General features: G+C 34.7%; 1 protein-coding gene across 1 annotated transcript in view; it reads right to left on the bottom strand.

Moving 5' to 3' along the window:
- The window catches only part of LOC123550618 (kinesin-like protein KIFC3), a 59,524-nt gene that overhangs the window by 1,835 nt on the left and 33,617 nt on the right, over window positions 1-24,072 (bottom strand). Inside the window, exons 7-21 of the mRNA XM_053546715.1 lie at window positions 22,051-22,240; window positions 21,266-21,576; window positions 20,151-20,297; window positions 18,656-18,856; window positions 16,438-16,596; window positions 15,694-15,834; window positions 14,625-15,044; window positions 13,978-14,077; window positions 10,783-10,964; window positions 10,078-10,182; window positions 9,004-9,131; window positions 8,205-8,322; window positions 6,688-6,817; window positions 5,955-6,152; window positions 5,091-5,242 (exon numbers count right to left, since the gene is read on the bottom strand). Coding sequence (XP_053402690.1) covers window positions 5,091-5,242; window positions 5,955-6,152; window positions 6,688-6,817; window positions 8,205-8,322; window positions 9,004-9,131; window positions 10,078-10,182; window positions 10,783-10,964; window positions 13,978-14,077; window positions 14,625-15,044; window positions 15,694-15,834; window positions 16,438-16,596; window positions 18,656-18,856; window positions 20,151-20,297; window positions 21,266-21,576; window positions 22,051-22,240 — 2,682 coding nt within the window. The remainder of the gene's footprint in view (window positions 1-5,090; window positions 5,243-5,954; window positions 6,153-6,687; window positions 6,818-8,204; window positions 8,323-9,003; window positions 9,132-10,077; window positions 10,183-10,782; window positions 10,965-13,977; window positions 14,078-14,624; window positions 15,045-15,693; window positions 15,835-16,437; window positions 16,597-18,655; window positions 18,857-20,150; window positions 20,298-21,265; window positions 21,577-22,050; window positions 22,241-24,072) is intronic.

Here is a 24,072-nt window from a genome sequence, read left to right as displayed (position 1 = left end):
CATGTTTAAAATGGCACACTGATGCTAAAATATTAGGAAGTAGGTCAGTAGGTCACATTCATGGTCATTGAAAGTTAGTTTTAAGATTGGTGTGCAAAACTGTACATGTCATCCAAATTTCAAGCCTGTATCTTAAAAAAACAAGAAAGTAGGTCAGAATATCAAGGTTACAGTCAAGTGACCCCTAATCGCTTGTGGTCAGGTAATTATAATTAAACAGTCTAGGAAATATGATCTGATAATTTTTTAAATATTTATTCCTATATAACTCATATGACGTGACTCCCAGGGCGGAGACTCTTTCCACCCCTGGGGCATAATTTGAACAATCTTGTTAGAAATCCACTAGGCAATGCTACATATCAAATGCCCAAGCCTTGAATTTTCAGACAAGAAGATTTTTTTTTTCTCCCAATATATAGGCATAGGAAATAGAGATCAATATAATTGCACCTTTACTAATCCTACCAGGTGTTCTGTATTACAAAAAGTGGATCTATTGTGACATTTTGATACAAGCAAAACTGTATTATCTGCACTATAATTTACCTACTGGTACTTCGTTTTATTATTGGCTTGTTAAAAGTTAATTTTTTACCATATGTAAGTTGACAGAATCATAGGAACCATGTCTTGAGGGGTAAATCAAACACAAATGAATAAATCCTTAATGATTTTGTTGTGCAAAAAAGTATGATATTGTGTATAAAACAGTTTTCATTTTCCACTCAATTGTGTAATTGCAAGGGAAGTAAACTAATAGATCTCTATTTATAAGTACTAGTCTAAGGCAAGAGTTGTCATTCTTTGTGGATCACAGCTTTAAATTAAAAATTAAAACTTCTGTCATTGATAATAACAAAACTATCATAAACTCCACATTTGTGAAATCATTTTTGGTTATTTCAAGGACTTGGAAATTACTTTCTAGACTTTATTTAATGTAATATTATCATTGAAAATTTTAGGGCCTATCTCTACAATATAAGTCTATGTTAAATTTGGGACCCCCAGGGCAGGGTCTCTTTTCCTAGGCCTTGCAGTTTAAGGCAAGAAGATTTTTAAAAAAATTTTCCTATAAGTCTATGTAAAACTTGAGACCCCCCGGGGCTGGGCCTCTTTTCATCCCAGGGTTATAATTTGAACACTTTTGGTAGAGGACCACAAGGCAATGCTACATACCAAATATCAAAGGCCTAGGTCTTGTGGTTTTAGACAAGACGATTTTTAAAGTTTTTTCCTATATAAGTCTATGTAAAACTTGTGACCCCAGGGGTGGGGCCTCTTTTCACCCAAGGGGCACAATTTGAACAATCTTCATAGAGGACCATTAGATGATGTCACATGCCAAATATCAAGGCTCTACCCCTTACAGTTTTGGACAAGAAGATTTTTAAAGTTTTTCCTTTCGGTTGCCATGGCAACCAGAGTTCTGCATGGAATTCAATTCTTTGAATAATTTTGAAAAGGGGCCACCCAAGGATCATTCCTGTGAAATTTGGTGTAATTCTGCCCAGTGGTTTTCAAGAAGATTATTTCAGAAATTGTTGACGGACAGACGTCGCATGACTGAGTGACAACGGACATTGAGCGGTCACAAAAGCTCACCATGAGCCTTTGGCTCAGGTGAGCTAAAAACAAGAGCTGTCCATAAGACAGCCAATGCTCGACTATTTGAATTATTGTCCCAGAAGCAGGAAAATGTTACCCTAAATGTTAAAATATCTATAGAGTTTCAATCCAGTATCTGCATTAGTTTTGGAGATAGTAACCTGCAAAACTTTAACCAGAAGTTTAATGTTCAAATTGTGTCGGTGCGACGTTAAACCCAACAAAATAAATAAAATAAATTTATGTTCAAAAGGGGGCATAATTTGACTCGATGCAAACAACTAGTTTGATAACCCTGAAGGCACATGTGAAGTTTCAATTTAATATCTGCATTTGTTCTGCAGATAGTAACTTGCACGCAAAACTTTAACCGGAATTTTCTAAGTCTTAAAGGGGGCATAATTAGTCCAATATACATGTCAGAGTTATGGGACTTAACCCAGTCAGGTTGGTAATTGATCTAGAAAAATCAAAAATAAGTTTCAAAAATATAATTATGCCTTTAAGTAATAGCTGTATGTACTTGCACGCAAAACTTCAACCAGGATTTTCTAAGTCCTAAAGGGGGCATAATTTGGCCAAAATGCAGGTCAGAGTTACGGGACTTGATGCTATCAACTAGTTTTATAACCCTGAAGACATATGTGACGTTTTAATTCAATATCTGCATTAGTTTTGGAGATAGTAACTTGCATGTAAAACTTTAACCAGGATTTTCAAAGTCCAAAAGGGGGCATAATTTGCTCAAAATACATGTCAGAGTTATGGAATTTGACCCAGTGAGGTTGGTAATTGACCTAGAAAAAGAAAAAATAAGTTTCAAAGCTATATGCCTTTAAATGATAGCTGTATGTACTTGCATGCAAAACTTTAACCAAGGTGTGACGCCGACGCCAGGGTGAGTAGAATAGCTAGACTATTCTTTGAATAGACAGGCTAAAAACCCACACAAAATGGGTCAAATGTCTGAATTTGAACATCTTGCTGAGAGCACCTTACAAGGATGTTAGGGACCTAGTTTAATGAAGATCTGCAGAACAGTTCAAGGGAAGTAGTAATTTAAAGATATTTCTATTTTCAGCTCTAGTGTCAAGGGGCAAAGTGCCCCCATTTAAAGAAATTTAATACAGGATTTTATACAAAATTAATACTAAAGACAAAGTTTAATGTATCCATAAACTTTTAAGCACTTCACAAGAATAAGTTGTATAAAGTTATTTCTAGTTTTAGCTCTAGTGGTCCTGAAAAGCAGCTAAGTTCCAACATTTGGAAAAAAAAAAGAGAGGACTTAATAATGATGCTACAGTTTGATGAAGATCTCTAAGAGGTCCATGAGAAGATGTCATTTAGATATATACCTATTTTTAGCAACAGTGGCCAATAAAAGTGCCCTCATTTGAACAAACTTAGGCAAGGACCTTACAACAATAGTACATACCAAGTCTGATGAAGATCCATTGGACAGTTCATTCATGAGAACAATGTTTCAAGGTATCTCCATTTCTAGCTCTAACAGCCCATAAAAAGGGTCATGTGGAACCATTTGAAAAAAAGTTTGGGAGTGGACCTTATAATGGTGCTACAAACCAAGTTTAGTGAAGACCCTTCAAGGGGTTCATGAGAAGAAGTTGTATAAAGGTTTTTCTTTTTTAACTCTAGTAGTCCATAAAAAGGGTCAAAAGGAACTGAATACATTTAAGAGAGGACCTTGCCAGGATACTGCAGGCCAAGTTTGAGGTAAATATGACCAATAATTTCAGAGATGAAGATGTTTATGTAAACTGTGGACAATGGCTGACAGACTATCCACCTATACTAATAGCTCACCTGAACCTGTGGTTCAGGTGAGCTCAGAAAGAACTGAAATATTTCAGTGCAAGTCCTGACTCCTGAGAGTGAATTATGTTAAAATTTTTGATATTTCAAATGATTCTGAAACATACTGTCAGAGAAAAAGACAATCAGATTGGTGACCTGCTAAACTAATTGTTACTGTAACTACAAGTGAAAAATGATATAAAAAAAAGATCCTTACTGATGATAACAATGCTGATGACAAAGGAGATGATCATGATGCTGATTATCTTACTCCACGACGTGGTGTCTGAAACGCCTAGTGTAAACACGGAGGTGATCATTAATAATTTATTAGATCTAAATAAACAAAACTTTATTATGCATGGCCATTGTAAGTAATTCTGTAGAAATGATAGGTATTGCAGTATGCAGAGTCAAATTACGAGAAAAAATAAAAGAGAATCAATTTAACTGGTTCTGGTTGCTTCAAATTATCATAGGAAACTTTGTCTCAAGCTCCTGATTAGTAGAAACGCTTTTACCCTGACCAAATCTTTCCCAACTGGTTTTTCTTTGAAGGATAATTTTTGTTTGTTTTGGGTTTAATGCCATTTTTCAACAGTATTTCAATTATGTAACGGCAGGCAGTAATCCTTATGAGTGTTCCTGGATTCTGTACCAGCACAAAGCTTTTCTTCACAAGTATTTGCCAACTTTCCAACATGAATCAGAAGTCAAGATAGATGATGTCATCACCGAAAACATGTGCCTCGTCCTGGGATCAAACTCACAACCCCACAATCCCTGCTCTCCCTTTTGAGCTAAGCGGGTGAGTTTGAAGGATAAAATGTTTTCTTATAAACAGACAGATAAATTTGCAGTTGCTCAAGACTGAGAACTAAACACAAGTCTCTACAAAGTTTTGTACATTTAATTACCTCTGTCATTCATGCAATTTTTTTTTTAAATATACGCCTACATCTGTTATTAGACTTTTCTTATTCATTCTTTTGACCGATATGCATTTAAACAGATAAAAGTTGCAGATCTTTTGCAACAGATAAAAGCTGCATATTACTTGAAGCAGAAAAGAGTTGCAGATTACTTTAAATGGCCAATAGCTTAACATGTTAGAATACGAGAACAAAACAATCAAATTATCAGTACATGTTACCAAATCAGTGAAATGAAACAATGAAGAGTGAAATATGAATCAGTTAACTAATACTTATTATTCTAGTGGTAAGTATAATAAACAGTGAAAGGTCCCCTCAGTAGTCCAGGGCAAACATATTTTACTTTTAGACCCTAAACATCTATGCCCTTTTTTATAGCATAGATGTATTTAAATTGCAGTTCAGTAATAGCCAGCAGACCATTAAAATGTGCCCTTTACCAGTTTATTCTGATAAATCAGTTCAATCTGTACTAATAACCGACAGAAAACTTACTATGTTGGTGGTTTTGTGTTCTGCTCATTTAGCATATCCCACAAGCTGTTGCAAAGGAAATGACTGTGCCAATGCATGGTATGTACTCGCCCAAAATACACATGCATAGAAGCTGCATTTTGTAATTAAAATAAATTATGTTTTTAATTTAATTAAATCATTCAAAGTGCCCACAGTTAAAGTAATAAGAAAGTGCAACAGTGAAAGCCGAGCAAGCCAGTCAGAAATTACCTCTGTCCCATCTCCATTCTCTAATTTCCTTGTGGCAGCACCGAGTTCCACATTCCTCACACGCTGGGCGAAATTTAGAGAACAAATTGTTTCCCCTTCATTCTTTCTAACTGGGGCAATCTGGGTAATCATCAGTGTTTTGCTGTCCCCTCCTGAAATTCAGCATTTTCAACTTTTCGAAGGGAAGTCTTAAAACAAGAGTCCATCTGAATGAATGTGGGTATGTCAGTATTTTTCTTTTTCATAGTGACATTTTTGTATGACACCCAATTAAAACAAAAGATAAATGCGCCGCGCCATGAGAAAACCAACAAACTGGCTTTGCGACCAGCATGGATCCAGACCAGCCTGCGCATCCGCGCAGTCTGGTCAGGATCCATGCTGTTCGCTAACGGTTTCTCTAATTGTAGTAGGCTTTAAAAGTGAACAACATGGATCCTGACCAGACTGTGTGGATGCGCAGGCTGGTCTGGATCCATGCTGGTCGCAAACCCACTATGTTGGTTTTCTCATGGCACGGCTCAAATCATTTTAATGTTCACCAATGTATTTAACACCATAAAGACAAGTTCCCAAATAAAGCTTTTTACAAAACTTCTCCTGTCAGGGACAAAAACAGAAACAGTATTTCCTTACCATGACAACTTGTTGTAAATATATGTTTTTTTACTTTCATATTAAAAGTGGCTTTTTAAACATTTTATCAGCTGATTAATTTATTATTATTTATCAAATGAAACCAAAATTGACTGGCACCAACTTTAACCTTTCTTAACACTGTTGTTTTTATCACTCAAAATCCTTTACTATACCTACAATGCATTCTAATAATTTTAATAATAGAGATAAATCAGTATAAATTACCCAGTGAATCTTGTAAAAGATAGGTCAACTTAGAGTTCCTGTAAGGGATGTAACTCTGCTTGGATCTTAAAGCAAAGATTACATCCCCTAGTGAAGATAGAGATTTGTTGATACACTGAGCTTCCTTCAGTCGAGTACCATCTGCCTTAGACTTGCTAACTCTCTCTGACCCAGCCAGATCAACAAGGTTTAACTTTCCTGAAATACATAAGGTACATTTTCATTAATTCAACAATGCTCGGCTTTTCTCAGTGCTTGACTCTGAATTAGAGCTTTGCCAGTAAAAACTTTATAAAACTTTAACCAAAAAAATTCTAAGTTAAAAACGGGCATAACTTTGTCAAAATTCAAATCAGAGTTAAGGGGAATGTTTCTCCAGGTGTAGACTTGGATAGTAAGTAATATTTTAAGTTTCAAATATTCTTTTTACAGAAATTTTGCACTATCATAAAATGTAGCTTGACTATTAAACATGGAAGTCGAAGGATCAAATATTTTCAAAACCGATACAAAACAGGGAATTTTGACAAGCATTTCCCTAGGAATTAGATCGCACTAAAAGGACGTGAAATTTCTATATGATGAAAAGACAAAAGCAAATCTACACATTATCCATATGCAACATCCTTCTCAGCTCTCTACAACATTATTAACAGGTACAAAAACGATAAATTCTTAAGAGCTGGATGGCATTTTTTCAAGTAAGTGAACAGAATATAGAAGTATTATATACCTGTAGTTTTAGCAGCAGTGGTTTTATTGAATCCTATCACAGTGACACTGAGAAGTGCGTGAGATCGTGAAGAATGCTCGTTCATGTTTGTGGCAGCAGTGGCACGATTCTGCTGACCTAATCTGAAACACTATACACAGAAACAATATATGAGCTGCGCCATGAGATAATCAACATAGTGGGTTTGTGACATCCATGCTGTTCGCTGACGGTTTCTGTAACTGCTATAGGCTTTGAAAGCAAACAGCATGGATCCTGACCAGACTGCGCGGATGCGCAGGCTGGTCTGGATCCATGCTGGTCGCAAAACCACTATGTTGGTTTTCTCATGGCGCGGCTCATATTAGCTTCTTTTGTTTGTTTTGGGTTTAGCGTCAATTTTCAATAGTATTTCAGTTATTATGTAACTGTGGACATTTAACTTAACCAGTGTTCCTGGATTTTGTCCTTGTATTCACAACTTCTCCGCAAATAACTCCCAACTCCTCAACATGAATAAGAGTTGAAGGCTGAATGCTTTCAGACACGTTTTTCATCAAATTGTCATGAACAAAGTGCACCTCGCCTGGGAATTGAACTCGCAACTCACAGATCTTAGTTCTCCATAATAGGCTAAGTTGGCAGGCTGGGACAAATATATTAACACATATGAAAGTAGTAACTGTTTGTTCATGGATGCTGCAGCAAATGCACAGTTAGAATCTTCATACAAACCAACAAGACTAAATCCTTTATCAAGCGCGTGTTGCACGTTTTTTCCATTTACATTTTTCTATGGGGTTTTAGTGATATTACTGGTATTCTTCCGTCTGTAATTGTAGGTTACAGTCCCAACCCTTTAGTTTTGGGCCTTAGCCGTCACCTTCTCAGGGTTCGAATTTAGCCAGATTTTCTACTTGCATTTTTTCGCAAGTGGTATTTTTTTTAACTTGCTGAATGAAAAAACAACTTGCAATTTCCGCGACTTGTCACTTTATTAGAACATTAACACAAACATCCACGTGACGAGTCCAGCCAATCGTATTTGCGCTATATAAATAGTAACTTATCATAGATTACCAAAAAACCCACCAGATGCGGTAAACTTCATCAAAATTGGCGCAGGTACTTGTCAGCAGTTGAAAAGACATGCGCACGGGACATGTATCGAGTGTAAACTTCCGTTTACGATGAAAGATGAAAAAGTGCTCCGAAATTCGTTCTGCAAATGACAATGCGCTGCAATGACCGCAAGTTGTTAAAGAAAGAACAGTGTAAGATGGAGACGACCGTTAGAAATGCACATTATTCGGCCAAAAAATTTCACTCGCAAAAAAATGCTGGTGTCTGAAATCTCACTTCGCAGTTTGAAATTTGCACTAGCATTTCGCGAGTATGCAAGCTTAAATTCGAACCCTGCTTCTTAGAATAAACTATTTCCTGCAAGCCAACCACTTTTTCAGTCTCCATCTAACAGTGCTGACATTCACCACTAGACCAAGACCCTTATACTGGATTACTCTAAAAACTTTTATTACCTCATTCACATCTGCCACAGATTGTACGGCCACATAACACAATCCTGGTATATGATATCCTCCATCAGGATTCATTTTCACCTCCATCTTATAGGCTGTATCCTCACCAAGAAGATCTCTACAATGAACACTAACAACTACAAAATAGCTAAATCCATAACATTTATTATCCTACTTTTGTAGCATAATTTCATTTATCTTAATCCACTTGTTTAAAACATACTTTATTGCAAATCTTTACATACTTCTCTACAATATTCAAAATAAACAATAGGCAAAAGAGTTGGGTAACAAATTAAAGCAACAATTAACAAATACCCTCCTTTATTAAAATTAAACTTACAAGAGATGCAACTACAATATGCTGAATATAAAATATAATATGCTTAATACGTAATCTTCATCTACTGGCTAGCATTGGGACAAAAATATTCAAAATTGTGCACAAGTAGAATACCTATACTAAAAAAAAAAATCCTTTAAAAGAAATTATGATACCCCTTTTCCAGTTTACTTTTGAATATTTTGAATATTTAAGACCCATGATTTATCTGTTTGTATCTTAAAAATTCTCTGCCTCTAGTCTACTTTTAAATTTTGTTACACGTCCACTGTGATTGGGACCTTCTGCAAAGTTAACACTGAACCCACCAGTATACTTCATTATTGAGATTAAGTAAAGAGAAAAATAATAAAATTTGCATTTTGAACAAAATTTAATATAAATGAATGTTGGCGATTGTCCAGTAATTACATCCAAGATAAGTTTCTCAACAAAAAAAATAATTCAAAATCTTACCTGATCATCTCGTTATATATTTCTATAACACTGACAGTAATGGTGAACTCCCAGTCCACTCTGGCTGCAGTCTCTTCAAACAGTTCAGCAAGGGCTCTCTGGTTGATTCCAGGATTACTTTCAGTCCCCTGCCATTAATTGTTTTCATTATCATCATTAACTTTCATTCTATATTAGTTAAAGTATAAATTACTTAACCTTTAACAAAAATATACAATTTTTGCTCAATAAAATATTTTCCAGAAGTTTAGAATTGTTTTTGTTTGCTTTCTGGTTTCACGCTGTTTTTCAACAGTATTTTAGTTATGTAACAGCCGGCAGTTAACCTAACCAGTGTTCCTGAATTCTGTACCAGTACAAACCAGTTCTCCGCAAGTAACTGCCAACTTCCCCCAATGAATCAGAGGTGGAGGACGAATGATGTCAGACACCATGTCTTTTATCACGGAGAACATACACCCCACCCCAGGATCAAACACAGGACCCCGCAGTCCATAGATCTGCCTACTCCCTATTGGTTTAAGTGCGTGGGGTGCGGTGGTGGGCATTTTCCAGAGAATTTTCCGTATTCCTCTGGTGGTTTTGAAGCCATTTGGTAGTATCAGCAGGTGTGAAAATTAGCAAGTTTCAGAAATAAAATCACAGTTATCTTTAATAAAGAAGTGAAAGACCACTTGTTAAGTTGTTCATAAAAATATCTCATGCATGAATTTTTTAATAACTATATTCTAAACAAAGCAAGTGACATCTAACATAATCTGCTAGCCAGCCAAGTGGTGGTTGACTGGTCCTAGGTCTGAACCACAATGTAATTAAAATGCCTCCTAGTTATAGAACCTTTTATGCAAAAATATTTTGTGCATACTGCAAGTTGAGGTTAGGCAGATAACTGGCATTTGGCATACTGACTATTAAACATCCTTTGAAGTTATAATTTAGTTCTGTACCTTATGGGGCCAATGTTGAAAAAAACTGTGAAATGTTGGCCTACTTAAAATTCATAATCTGGTCAGCCACACTGATTATCGAAACCTATAAAAATATCTTGATGTAGAGAGAAGAAACATATCCTACCTCCATTGTATAAGTTTTACCACTTCCTGTCTGACCATAGGCAAAGATACACACATTGTAACCATCTATACATGATGTAACCAACGCCTTCACTTCCTCAAATACCTAAAAGTTTAAAGACAAGAAAGAGTATATAATGTGCTGTACAAATAAGACATATAGATGAGACTATGAAAATAAAAATATGCACTTTTTTGCATATTTCTTTTTGGTAAGATTTGCTTATTACAGGTCCTTTGCTAATAACTGTCATATAAGGAAAAACTGTAATGGATGACAGCATGCGAAAAATTACTGCAAAAATGTGTATACCGATTTTTTAAGGTTTATTTTCTCACTGATTTTCTTTTTGTTCTGGATTACAATTTATGTTTTCTGTTATAATATATTAGACTGTCAATCTAGCAGTGTATCTACATTTCCCCGACAGTAAAAACTGGTCCTCCATCTAACAGAGACGAGCAACTACCCTATTTTAGACATGTGGAACATTTCTTCTTGTCTGGGTACAGAAAATGTGACCTATACAAAACACTCAGTTTTAAAGCTTAGTTTGGAAACCAGTCACTAGCTTCTGATTGGTCAAGCTCACTCTCGAAACAACCGGTGAAAATTTTGCATTCCGATACTGGTTCACAAAATCAGTTTCACAACCATGGACGCAGACTGGCTTATAAAGAATAGCAATTCTTCAATCTTACATACCTGATCCTGTGAGCTCTGCTCACCAAACACTTTATCCACATCGAAAGTCTGTGTTCTACCTTTACTGTTTATAAAGAGAACACCGTCATCATCATGGTCTAAACTGACAATATTTTCTGCTTGCTGCCCGTTACCATCCTCCTTGATAAGTGGTCGTACACGACAGAACACTCTGATGTTACCTGCAAAAAAACACAAGTTATTTTGTACAAGAAACTACTGAGCAAAACTGTATAATTTTTACAGTCATTGCCATACTCTTCCAGTTAAAAAATACCTGGCACACTTAACCAGCAGATCAAAGATTCTTTAACCCTTACCCTGCTATATTTCTATAATGAACTTGTCCATCTTTCAATTTGGACAGTACCATTAACTGTTAAAAGGGGTGCTTATCAAAAAGATACTGACTGAATGGCGAACAGTGCAGATCATGATCAGACTGCATGGATGTGCAGGCTGATCATGATCTACACTGGTCGCAAAGGCAGAATCAATCGTGTCCAGCATGATAAGAGTCAAGGCCATTTTTCCCTACACTGCTCTTGTGGTCACATCTGTCTCACTGGACAAACAACTGAATGTTTCCAAATAAAGTGAAAAATGTTATGCTTGTGGTTGGCATCATCTTAAGTACTGGATTACATAAAACACCCATATATTACTTTTCAAAGACCAAAACCAGTCATATTCTACTTAAAAACAAGACCACTGCAATGCGGAGCAATATACGCCCAAAGGTATGAACTTTGACCCCTAAGTGTGACCTTGAGTTTGAAGCGAGCCCTCCGAAACATGCACTCTGCACGTCGTCTTCATGTGGTGAACATTGTGACAATTTCTTTAATATCTTCAAGCAGTTCAAGGTAACAGGCGGACATGAAAAAAGTAAATATGACTTGGTACCCAAGTGCCTGTCCTTGAAGTAGCTATCCAAAAACATGTGCTCTGCACGTTGTGTGAACATTGTTAGTTTCAGAATCCTTCAATGGGTTCAGAGTTAATGGGACACAAATATTACGTAATAGTTGGGCGACACACGTCATAACATATTGTCTTTTGTTTGTAAAACTAAAGTTTAAGTGTTACCCTGCTGTTTTATTGGACCGTATTAACTGGTGAAAGCATACCTGTGGTTCTTAAAACTAAAAAATTTAAACCACTTTCCCACTTATTTTTTGCATTTGTGTGTAATAACACAATCATGTTGCATAGAAACTTTGTTTAAGTTTTTATTCGGTTTTACAGTGCACCAAACAAGTATAGTTATATGGCCACAAACAGACTAAAATTGTTTCACATCCTCATTTACCATGAAAGTTTGTGTTAAGAGACTACTTTTGCCCCATATTTGTCTGTAATGCATTAGATGTATTTGAATCATATTTTCAAGGCATATTAATCGACTAGACCTTTGATCTAACAGTTCATTGTGGTAATTCTTCTCAGTCATCTCTTCTGGTATTCTGGACAAGTCAATTGTAGTCACTCACACCTGTTATAGCGGCAAGCATCTGAAATCAAACATTTCATGCTAGTATTAATACCTTGTTTTTCTAGATACTAGGCAAAGGTCTTTGTAAAGATTACTTAATTAACGATGACTTAGAAATCTTTTATTTTTGAGAGGAATTCGTGTTTCGTATAAAATGGTTAGTGGGATGGAATTCAAAATTTTGGAGATGAAATAAATGTTTTGGATTATTTCATGATTATCAACCATAAATGCCAATGAACTTATTTCAAAAATGAATGATTACACATACTTTTACTTAACATCTTGCAAACCCTAACAGTATTGATTTGATTTTTGCATTATGAATAATCATTTGATGGGTTATTGTATTGACATAACATAGTATAAACCATTACATAGACTGCTTTCAGAAAGCGCATGTCCACAACGCCATCATTGAATAGTTATCGAGTCACATGCACAGTATGATCACTGGCTGTGTACGGTGATTTTCGTTAATCCAGGGTCATAATTCTGAGTGCCTGGCTGATTTGGCTAGTTATTCACTTTGTGAGGACTTATTGGCAACATTTTGTTCCTTGGTGAAGATCAGATGAGAATGTTCGACTAAGAGTGTGACAAGGTGACCACGTGATTCGTATTCAGGGCATATTGATGCTGGGTGATTTTGAACTTAGCCGAGGGTTTTGGTAAACATTTTGTTAAAATTTGGTCGAAATCGATGAAATTGTTCAATCTAGAGGCGAGATTTGTGCAGACGACGACACACAGACAGAGTAAATCATATATTGGACGCCCCAGATTTAAAGAGGGCGTAATGTTAGTAACACCTTTTAGAATCATACATTTTTAAATACTAACCAAGGGCATAAATTCTGTAAAAAAATATTTCACAAATGCATGTGTTGCCCAAATTCACAATATTAATAAAAGGGTGTAAGTGAAAGTTTTCAAAACCAGGATAGAGAGCTATTGCACTTAATTGTTGTACAGAAAAGTCCACTTAGCCCTTAAAATTGAAGGGCGTTTTCAGTCATAGACAGTTTTTTTATTTGCGAAAACTATGATTTACACTTACGCCCTTTAATTGAGCGTCGAATATTTATCATTTTTATCTCCATCCAAATGGGGAAGACATAATTACTTCATCATCATGTAAGATATAAACTATTTTTCAAGCTGTGACAGTGAGAGGAGATCGAAAATTTCTGGTTGGAAAACACACAAAACAATTAAAAACTAGTAAATCCAAGCATACATTTAAATAGTATGGTGATCAGAGACACTGGTGCCTAAATCCTGTCACTGATTACATTGACTAAGTCAAGGGCCATAAATCTGGTCAGACTTGTAAACGCAAGTGAAAACACCAGGTGCACAACTTCACATGCTGAAAACAACTGTGGGTTAATGGTCCGAGGTAACATGAGATTAAAGCAAACGCAATTTGGGATGGATAAGAAGAATGATGACCAAGGACAACTCTAAGTGCTCAGCCCATTTTTTTGAAGGGAAGTAATAAAACGTGTGGTGAAAATAAGAATTTAACAAAATCAATTTTTTGGTTATGATTACAATAAGCGCTTGAAGCTTGCAAAACAAATTGATGTTAAATGTTATACTTTAAATCTGGACAAACCTTTCTTAACGCTGTTGACTGTTTTACGAATTATCTTTGGGAACTGTGTTATTTTTGCAGCAGTAAAAGACTTACAAACTAGAAAGACTGGTGAAGGTACGCAGTGCAACCAGCGACTGTATTTGTTCCAGTACAACATTTCTCGGCAGTGGTCGTCTCTCTTTGTAGTTCTTCAATCTCTGAAAACATGTTGCATCTAAATAAAAACGACTGATTTGTAAATATAGGTTTTTTGATAAAGTGGTTACAACATATACCAAGGGACAGACAGATGTTGAAGTAAAACTTCAACACTTTGGATATTCTCGCAGTTAAAAAGTTACTTGTAATGTGAAAAAAATTCTTTTGATTTGCCAGTTTCAGATTAAGCCAACATTTATTAATAATTGATGTTTAGGTCAGCATTTAGTCATTCCAAGGAAGATAGTTAATACTAACTAAGAGACGCTTAGCAGAATTAATTTTGAAGACATAAAGGTAACCACACAAAATTTGCAGGCAGTCCAAATTCTACACTAGTACTTTAAGAGCTTACTCTGTCTTGTATCACTTTGAGTAACTTGTCATAAATTTAGTGAAGTCACTCAAACTTCTACTATTTGGCTAATGCAATTCTGCATTATTGTTACTTTAAGGCTTGCACATATTAAACTGTTCAAAAATTAAACTTTGTATGGATTAAAATGCTCAAATATGTCACCTCTAAAGGCGTCATCTTTTTCTTACCTTTGAAATTTCTCCCTTATGCTCTGACTGTAGCTTCTCTTCCAGCTCCCTCAGACACATGTCTCTCTCCCTCTGCAATTCTTCCCTCTGCTGTGTCAATGCAGCTGACTTGGCTATATTTAAATCTTCTTCCAACTGTTTCATTTCTACTTTATTCTTTTTTACAAGACTGTCCTTTTCAGACTCAAATTTCACTGATAATTTACTCAGTTCTACTTGTACTTGGCACTTTGTTTCCTCCAAATCAGAGAGCAGCTTTGCCTTTTCTTCCTCCAATTTAGAGAGCTCAGTTTCATGTTGTGCTAACAATGACTTTTGAGAGTTTTCTAAGTGTAATGTTTCTTTTTTGTGTTTTTCATTTATAGATTCTACAAGACTATGAAGTTCTCTTTTGTGCTCATACAGTAGACGATTTTCAGCCTGAAAAAAAAACAACAAATGTTCTTATTTCCTTAAGGAATTTATAACTAAAAGTTATTAAATGAAAGCCATTAGTAGGAAAGCCAGAATACTGGAGGAATTTTCAAGGAAAAAGAAATTAAAACTTGAAACTGAGGAAAATAGTTGACCATGGTCTAAGCCACTTCAGTGTTTGTTACGTCATTTACACACTGCTGCATTATTTTTCATTTAGCAAATACTTCTAAAATACAAATTTATACAGTTTTTCAAGTTTTAATACCGGTATGTAAATTATGAAATTTTAAACTTCTTTCTTTCTAGTTTCAGGATGTAGAGAAATTCAGTTTCGGAATTAAAGAAACATCTAAAAACAAATATATTCTGCCATTTTGTTTTATTTTGCCATGGAAACAAAATGGCTGCCATTTTGATCACACATACATTCTATATTTTAAAGCCAAGTTTGAACGGTCTTCCATTGCCTTAAATAAGGAAGTAGACCTAGCAAGCAGAAGTGAGCAATAGAACACTGTAACAAGAGCTGTCAGGAGAACAGAATACTCAACTTTTTGAAAATGTTTGCTAATTCAGAAGTAAAAATGACAGAAAAGAGTGGATACAACTGAAAAATTGTAGATTTTTATTACATTAGAACTGAAAATGTTACCAGTTTAATCTCATTTTGTTTCTCAGTTGCTAACTGTTCTTTTAACTGTTTAACACTGGTCTGGTGTTCTTTGTTTAGACTGTCTAACTCTTTCCATAATGACGCCTCTGCTTCATCTTTGTCAGACTCGGTCATTTTCAACTGTAATGGATGAAAACTTTAGTCACACTGGGGGTCATTTCTAAAAAAATTTGTCGAACTGGGTCATTTTCAACTGTAAATTATTTGAAATTTTGTCAGACAGTTATTTTTAACTGTAAATGCATGAAAGTTTTGTCAGACTGGGTTCTTTTTTTTTAACTGTAAATGAAAGACAACTTTGTCAGACTGCGTTATTTCAACTGTAAATGGATGAAAACTTTGTCAGACTGTGTCATTTTTTACTGTCAATTATGCCATTTTTAATTCTTATTTTGTATCTTCCATCAGCGCTGCTTCCATATAATAGCACACAGACATGCAGTCATTGAAATCAATACAACCTTTCATTGAAAATGTTTATATGTTGTTTACATTGTTTACAGTTTCAGTCTATTAATATATCCAAATTAAAGGTTAAACAAAAGTATTCCGAAAAATATCAATCATAAATATCAGGTAAAAGACACTGAGCGAAATTTCAATACATTCAGATACAATTTCTCTATTCCTCACTGAAACAAATGACATGCACAGAATAATGACAGCTAGATTAATAATTCATTTATAGTATACCGAAAGAATATTTCTGTGAAAAGGTCTTACCATCCTCTCGAGATATTTAACCCGTGTTTGTGCCTCATGGAATTCCTGTTTCCTGGCCTCTAGGTCCTGCTTCAGCTGCTGGATCTCTGCCTTACATGCATCATACTGCTTTCTCAGGGATTCAGATTCGACCTGCTTTACTTTGGTTACCTTCACAACCTATGGGTCAATGATGAGGTCAAACCAATTAAACAGTAGGTCAAAGTCATATTTTACACAACAAAGTTTTTATACAATAGAAAACATCTCATTTTATACTTAACAAAACCTTAATAAAATCCACTGTAAAATAAGAAACATACACAGTGATTTCATTGTTTACGAATTTAAGCCACTCTTCACACATTTTAGTAGAATTTTTTTTTCTCTAAAAAATACATAAAATGTGGGTACTGAGAAAATGACCAGTAGACTAAGTATAAACTTACTGACAAAAAAAAAAAAATATTTTTTATATCTTGATAAATAACCAAAAATATTATGCAGAAGGGAGTTAACTGTAGTAAAGCTTTTAAAATAATGGCAAAAATCAACATTCTAGCTCTGCATTTTTACCAATATTTAACCCTTATATATATTTAATTTACCATTTTTCAATGTGATAATATGCATTCCATGCCAAACTAGGTGGAAATGAAAATGATGAAAATTCATCCAATCTAAAGGCAAGCAGCTTTTAAAAAGGTCTACATTTTGTCATTATGTACAAAAAATGTAAGAATGTATTAAGTTTTAAACATAAATTGACTTACAGATTGTCAAGAATTAACAGACACAATAAACCTCTATATGTACAGTAATTTCTTCTTTTGTATAAATCAAAGGTCCTAAAATAAATTCAAATCTGTAAATGGATAAAGTAAACAACCATCTTCAAACTGTTCTGACGAGTCAAACTATGAAAAAAATTGGTTTAGTTTACACTAATTTGTTTTAGCTTGACTGTGATGAAAGCTTCAATCTTATTGTAACCACTCTTGAGTCCGCTTCCTGGAAAAACCAGTACTGGTCATGGTCGTGACCCCAGTGGGGCTCGAAATTGGTTTTAAGTCATATTCAAAATAAATATTGCTACTGTTGTTATTTTATGGCTATGAGAGTTAAAGCATTTCTGGTTCCCGTCTTAAGGCAGTTTTATCCCATTTTAAGAGAAGAATATAATCAGTAATTGACAAGCAAGACAGACATATTTATATATAACACCCTATTTTCCTCCTCTGAAAATATCTTACATCAATAATGAATGAGAAATGTGATAGACAGGTCATGTAAGCAAGTATATTTCACTGAAACTACACTGATTTATGAGACACTCTTGAGGCTAACATTAGTTTTTCAACTCAACCTTGCTAAACAGAGAGCTTCTGACAACAAAGTTCCAGGTCGTGTGTTTCATCCTTACGCAGAGAAATTATGTCTTTATTATTGGTCTATCTAAACATTGTCTCAAGACATTTGAGCCGCGCCATGAGAAAACCAACATAGTGGCTTTGCGACCAGCATGGATCCAGACAAGCCTGCGCATCTCGCAGTCTGGTCAGGATCCATGCTGTTCGCTAACAGTTTCTCCAATTCCAATAGGCTTTAAAAGCGAACAGCATGGATCCTGACCAGACTGTGCGAATGCGCAGGCTGGCCTGGATTCATGCTGGTCGCAAAGCCACTATGTTGGTTTTCTGATGGCACGGCTCATTTAACTACCTCTGCAGCAAGTGGGGAAGTTGTCAATTTAGTTCGGATCAGAAATCAACAATTCAATAAGCAAACTGACTGTTCAGCATTGATTTTTTTATCAAAGAAACAGGCACTGTTTCAGCAAACCTCTTGGAGTGAAGTTTCAATCAATCACTTTCAGCAAGAGATTATTGATGTGAAATTAAGAACTTAAAGGATATCAAATTTTAAAGATTAAATAAATGGAAATCACATTTGTTAGCCGAGATTTAATTTCATGGATTTATGCAACTTTGAAACCCACAAAAAAGTACTCCCCTGTTTAACATTGATGATTTCTGATAAAAAAAACGAAAAAGGCATGCTGATATTGTTAAGAATGGTTTGTTCTCCTTAAACAATTAAAATCTATCAGAAATTATATTCTCCATTTGAATACAGAGTAATGATGAAACAGCCAAATGCGTGATACAATGGGTCTACAAAAGACTTAGGACTTTAGCAAGCACATGTCAGACAGCTACCGGTAACAACAGAAACAAACCTCTGGAGATTTTGCATGCAGTGTAAATATCTCTGCCTGTAGTTCTCTAACTCGTGCCTCTAGCTGCGTGTTTTCTTCACCGAGTGTACTGACTTCATGTTTTAACTGATTCATCTCGTCAGCACTTCCGAACCGGGCAGTGACATCAGCTTCCAACTGCAAGTTTCTTTCTTTCAATCTCTTGATTTCATCATCTAATTGCTGAAAACATAATATTCAAGTCATGGTCAGTGATTCAATGTACTGTTTTATATATTTGGGAACAACAAAGAAATTCCACACAGATGTTATTTTTCAGTACCTTCAGGGTTTCCATTTAAGGAAGTTAGAGATAGAACCTAAAATTTTCAATGATAGAAACACATTAAATAAAGTCTAGAAATTGATTTCCAAGTCCTTGAAATAACCAAAAATGATTTCACAAATGTGAAATTTATGATAGTTTTGTTAATATCAATTACAGAAGTTTAAATATTTAATTTAAAGTTGTGATCCGCAAAGAATGACAACTCTTGCCTTGGGCTAGTACTTATAAGCAGAGATATCTATTAGTTTACTTCCCTTGCAATTACACAAATGAGTGGGAAATGAAAACGGTTTAAGACACAATATGATACTTTTTTGCACAACAAAAACATTTAGGATTTATTCATATGTATTTCATTTACCCCTCAAAACCTGGTTCCTATGATTCTGTCAACTTACTTATGGTGAAAAAATAACTTTTAACAAGCCGATAATAAAATGAAATACTTGTAAGTATTTTATAGTGCAGATAATACAGTTTTGCTTGTATCAAAATGTCACAATAGAATCACTTTTGTAATACAGAACACCTGGTAGGATTAGTAAGGTGCAATTATATTTATCTCTATTTCCTATGCCTAAAGGAAGATGTTAGCTTTGGTTATGCAGCTGCCAAACTGTTGGACAAAAAATGCATGAATTTCTTGTAATTTCATATTCTGGTATTTGTAATCTCATATATTTACAATAAATTTGAATATATGATTAACACAGTTGAATATATAATTGAATGAATTCTTTTTCATTACCTCCCTTTATGCCTCTTGACAGTATAAGTTTATGTGTAACACTGAAAGTAGTGCTTTTCTAACAATAAAATAATGCATATTCTATATTTGGACAGCTGCTTCATCTGTTTACAACATAAAATTAATAGCATTAGGCCACTTTAACTTGTTGGTTGCACTAATTTGGCATTTGTTACTTAACAAATAATCAAGGCCTTCGTAATCTGTCGCCTGAATTATCACTGTTCAAAGTTCAGATGCGCAGGAATTGAATCACGAGGGTGTTAGCCCTCCTGGTTTAATACCCAAACATCTGAATGATGGACTATGTTAAATTAGACAACAAACCACAAGACAGCCTAGATTGTTTTCACTCTTACATGGTCACAGAAAGCTTTTGATAAAAATTATACTGGGCTTCATTTATCTAAGAAATAAGGTTTTACTTCCAGCTATATTACCTGTTGCCTATGGTTACCGAGTTTCGACACAGTAACTGCTTTAGTATGAGCATTTTTGGCTTCAGTTAACTCTTGGAGAAGCCGGTCATTTTCTGCCTGCAGAACCTCGACTTGCTTCTCTGTGTCCGTACTACATGGTAATATCAACTGAAATCAAAAAAGCCAGTTAAAGTATTCAAACTCTATCTAAATGATGACCATCCTTTAAATGACATAATAATTTGTAATCAACAAACAAGTCAAGATAACTTATTAGAATATAAACGATTAAACAATACCAAATACATCTAGATATCTGGTAGGAACTCAATCAGGAAGCAACCAATTTGTTATTAAAACAATGGTCTGAAAACGCTGGGTGATCTCATTATCAAATTTTCTCAAATACTAATGGAAATATATGGGAAAGTCAATGATTTCAATGTTAACTTCCAGAATACTACATGAAATCACTGGACTTCATGAGAAAGGAATTTCATGGTGTTGACAAAAATGCATATTTCAAGAAGTACGAATTCATGGATTCCAACATTTGAACATAAATAAATGGGAATTTTACATGTTTGATAGGCTTAAATTTCATGGATCCCCTGAATAGCAAAATCCTTAAAAAAAAGTCCCCCATGAAAATTCATTATTTCACAGTACTAATGGCAAAGGAGGCGAGACTAAATGTTTTCAAGCTCAACTTCTAGATATTAATAGAAAGGTGAGGGAAAGTCAATGTTTTAATCTTCTGGAATATAAATAGAAATGCAGGGGAAAGTCAATATGTAGGGGGAAGTCAATGTTTTAATCTTCTAGAATATAAATAGAAATGCAAGGGAAAGTCAAACTGAATGTTTTTAAAATAAAATTTTCTAGAATATAAATAGAAATGTAGTGGAAAGTCAAAATCTTAATCTCCCAGAATATAAATAGAAATGTGAGGGAAAGTCAATGTTTTAATCTTCTAGAATATAAATAGAAATGTAGTGGAAAGTCAATGTTTTAATCTTCTAGAATATAAACAGAAATCTGAGGGAAAGTCAATTTTTCAATCTTAACTTCTAGAATAATCACATGAATGTGTAATTCTTTGAAAACTAGATTCGTCAAACTACAAGTTGTTTTACCTGGTTATTCCTAAAACTATGGTTTCTTTGACTAGGTATTTTATCACTAATATTGCTATTGCCGGCATTCCCTCCCTTCTCTAATTGCACGATCATGTCTTTCAAGGCAGTTATCTCCCTTGAACTTTCCTCTCGTAATGTTGTCAGTTCAATTTGAACCTCGTTCAGCTCGGCCGAAACCGACGACCGTTCTGACTGAAGACGTTTAATATCATCGATCAGTTTGGCAGTGCTTTCTACAGGTGAATGAGTTATGGTTGTGGTTTGTGCCGTCTGCTTTGCCTGTCTTGTTCTTTTCCTCGGTGTTGTAACTTAAATCAGTACATTTAAATTTAACAAATCAATCCGATTTTCTCCTGCTTTCCTCCGCTGCAAAGATGTTCTTAACAAAAAAAATAGAAACTTTCAAATAAGAATTATTTTAACTGCATCAGGAGTTTTTTTCATCAGAATGTCACTAATGAATCATCAATATCTGTAGGAGACTAGAGCTCTGCAGACTTCAAAGTTGCATAAATTCTTGAAATTAAATCCCAGCTAACAAATAAAATTTCCATTTATCAAATATCCTGTAGTTAAGGTCTCAATGACCCCATGCAAAGTAGTTTTAGGCAAATGAAATCAAAATAGTTTCCCACCACCATGTGGTCTGTTTCCATTTTAGTATTGAGAAATGTCAACTCTAACAGCAACTAACTAAGTTCCTTTGGCATTCAGATTTCAGCTTCAAATTGGCAATTCATAAAATAACATTCTCTATTCTCAAATATTTTAAACCCACTCACCAACATTATCTTCTAACTCTTTAATTCTTTCTTCCTGTTCTGTTATAATGGCCTGTAAGTTGTCTACTAGTTGTTCCTTCTCCTGTATCTGAACTTCGTGTGTTTTCCGGAGTATTTTTAACTGTTGTCGCTTGTTATTTTCCTCCCTCTCGAGACGCGATTTGTAATGTCGGATCTTGTCTTTACAATTCTGGGAAATATAGAATTTTCTAAAAGCATATATATATAAGTAATGATCTTAATATCATTTACCATTAAACATTAGCAGATTGTATGATATACTGTACATTGGGTAATGGTTACCATAAATTTTTATTTTTCTATTATTCAAACAGTATGAAAACTATCGTAAACAGCAACAAGCTCTTAGAATACAACGAGCCAAAACAAATTTTTCTCTTAAAATAAATTGGGGTTGCAACTAAATAACCAGGAAGTTAACAAAATAAAAATCTGACATAAAACATTTAAATATCTACAACAATGCCTCTACAAGAAATAGACACAATTTCATGAAAATCTTTCTTTTCAATCACACAACTTGCGTGTGAAACATATTGGCGCTGCAGATTTCACATAAATTTCAACACAAATCTCTCTTTAGGAAGCTTTCCACATTAAGAGTTAAGTCTCATCTTAAAATGCCTGAAACAATATGTGACTGGTGATCAATTTCTGCAGATATTCTGTCTAGAAACAAAGAAATGTATGTGTCTGACACTTGACAATCCATCAACCATTTTTCAATTTCTCAGAGGATTTGAAATTCCCATGCAGACATTTTGATTAAGTATTATGGGGCACTGGATTTTTTTTTTCACTGCACATTATTAAGATAAAAATTATAATAAAATTAATCATGTTTATAATAAAAACATAAAACACTTCAATTATAAATTATATAAGTAACAGGACTCTATTGAAACATCTTAACCTTTACCTCGCTAAATTTCTAAAATAGACTGGTCCATCATTCAATTTTGGCAGCGTCACTTACTATTTAAAGGGGTGTAAACTGAAAATTCATTAACAAAATAGTGAAAAGTGCAGACCATGATCAGCCTGCATGGATGTGCAGGCTGATCTTGGTCTGCACCACTGGCACCAGAACAGAAAGAAAATGCCTCTGTACATGTTATACCTTACCCCTAGGTATACTATAAGAACCATGGTCACGAAGGGAAAAATATACTAACACGTTTCAATCGCGCATTTCATACCTAAAACACGCAGTTCCGTAAATGTGTACTATGGATATCAAACAAGTGGTAATTTATCTTCCATTGTGTACCGGTCACATTACTTCAATATATCTTATCTTTTTTTCTAATAGTAGTTTATAGTTATTTCAACGCTACACAAAAAAAACTTGCTTGAACTTCCCTGGTGAAGTTCCGTTCTAGATTACAAAACCATCCTGATTGGATAATGTGAAAATGTATGTCAATCGTCATTTTACTACACATGTTCGCTAAAATGTGAAAATGCAGCATAAATGTGCAAAATGAATAAAATAAACAGAACAGATGCAGACCAATGTACGATTTCAAATTAAAGATCATATACAAGATGAATTTCATTCATCATTTCGAGTTTTATTGTAAAAATGTGATTTTTTAAAATTCTGTTTTTGTTTGTTTACATTTCGCCAAACATGTGCACACTGCCGTGACCTCTAGACCGGATGTTCATTAGGGAAGGTCAAGCAAGTTTTTTCTGTAACGTTGACGAAAGCATAAAATATGTTGATAATCTCAGCAATATGGAATACTGACACAATGTGACTGGTGCACGATGGAAGATAAATTATCGCTTGTTCAATATACTAGGTATCCATTCACCGAACTGTGCGTTTAAGGTGAGAAATTTACGATTGAAACGGGTTAGTATATTTTCCCATTCATGACCATGGTTCTTATAGAATACCTAGGGGTAAGGTATAACATGTACAGAGGCATTTTCTTTCTGTTCTGGTGCTAGTGGTCTGCACTGGTCGCAAAGACAAAATCACTTGCACTTGAT

Source organism: Mercenaria mercenaria, chromosome 6 (genome assembly GCF_021730395.1).
Source record: "Mercenaria mercenaria strain notata chromosome 6, MADL_Memer_1, whole genome shotgun sequence".
In the NCBI taxonomy this organism is placed as follows: Eukaryota; Metazoa; Mollusca; class Bivalvia; order Venerida; family Veneridae; genus Mercenaria; species Mercenaria mercenaria.
This window is presented reverse-complemented; position numbering and strand designations above follow the sequence as displayed.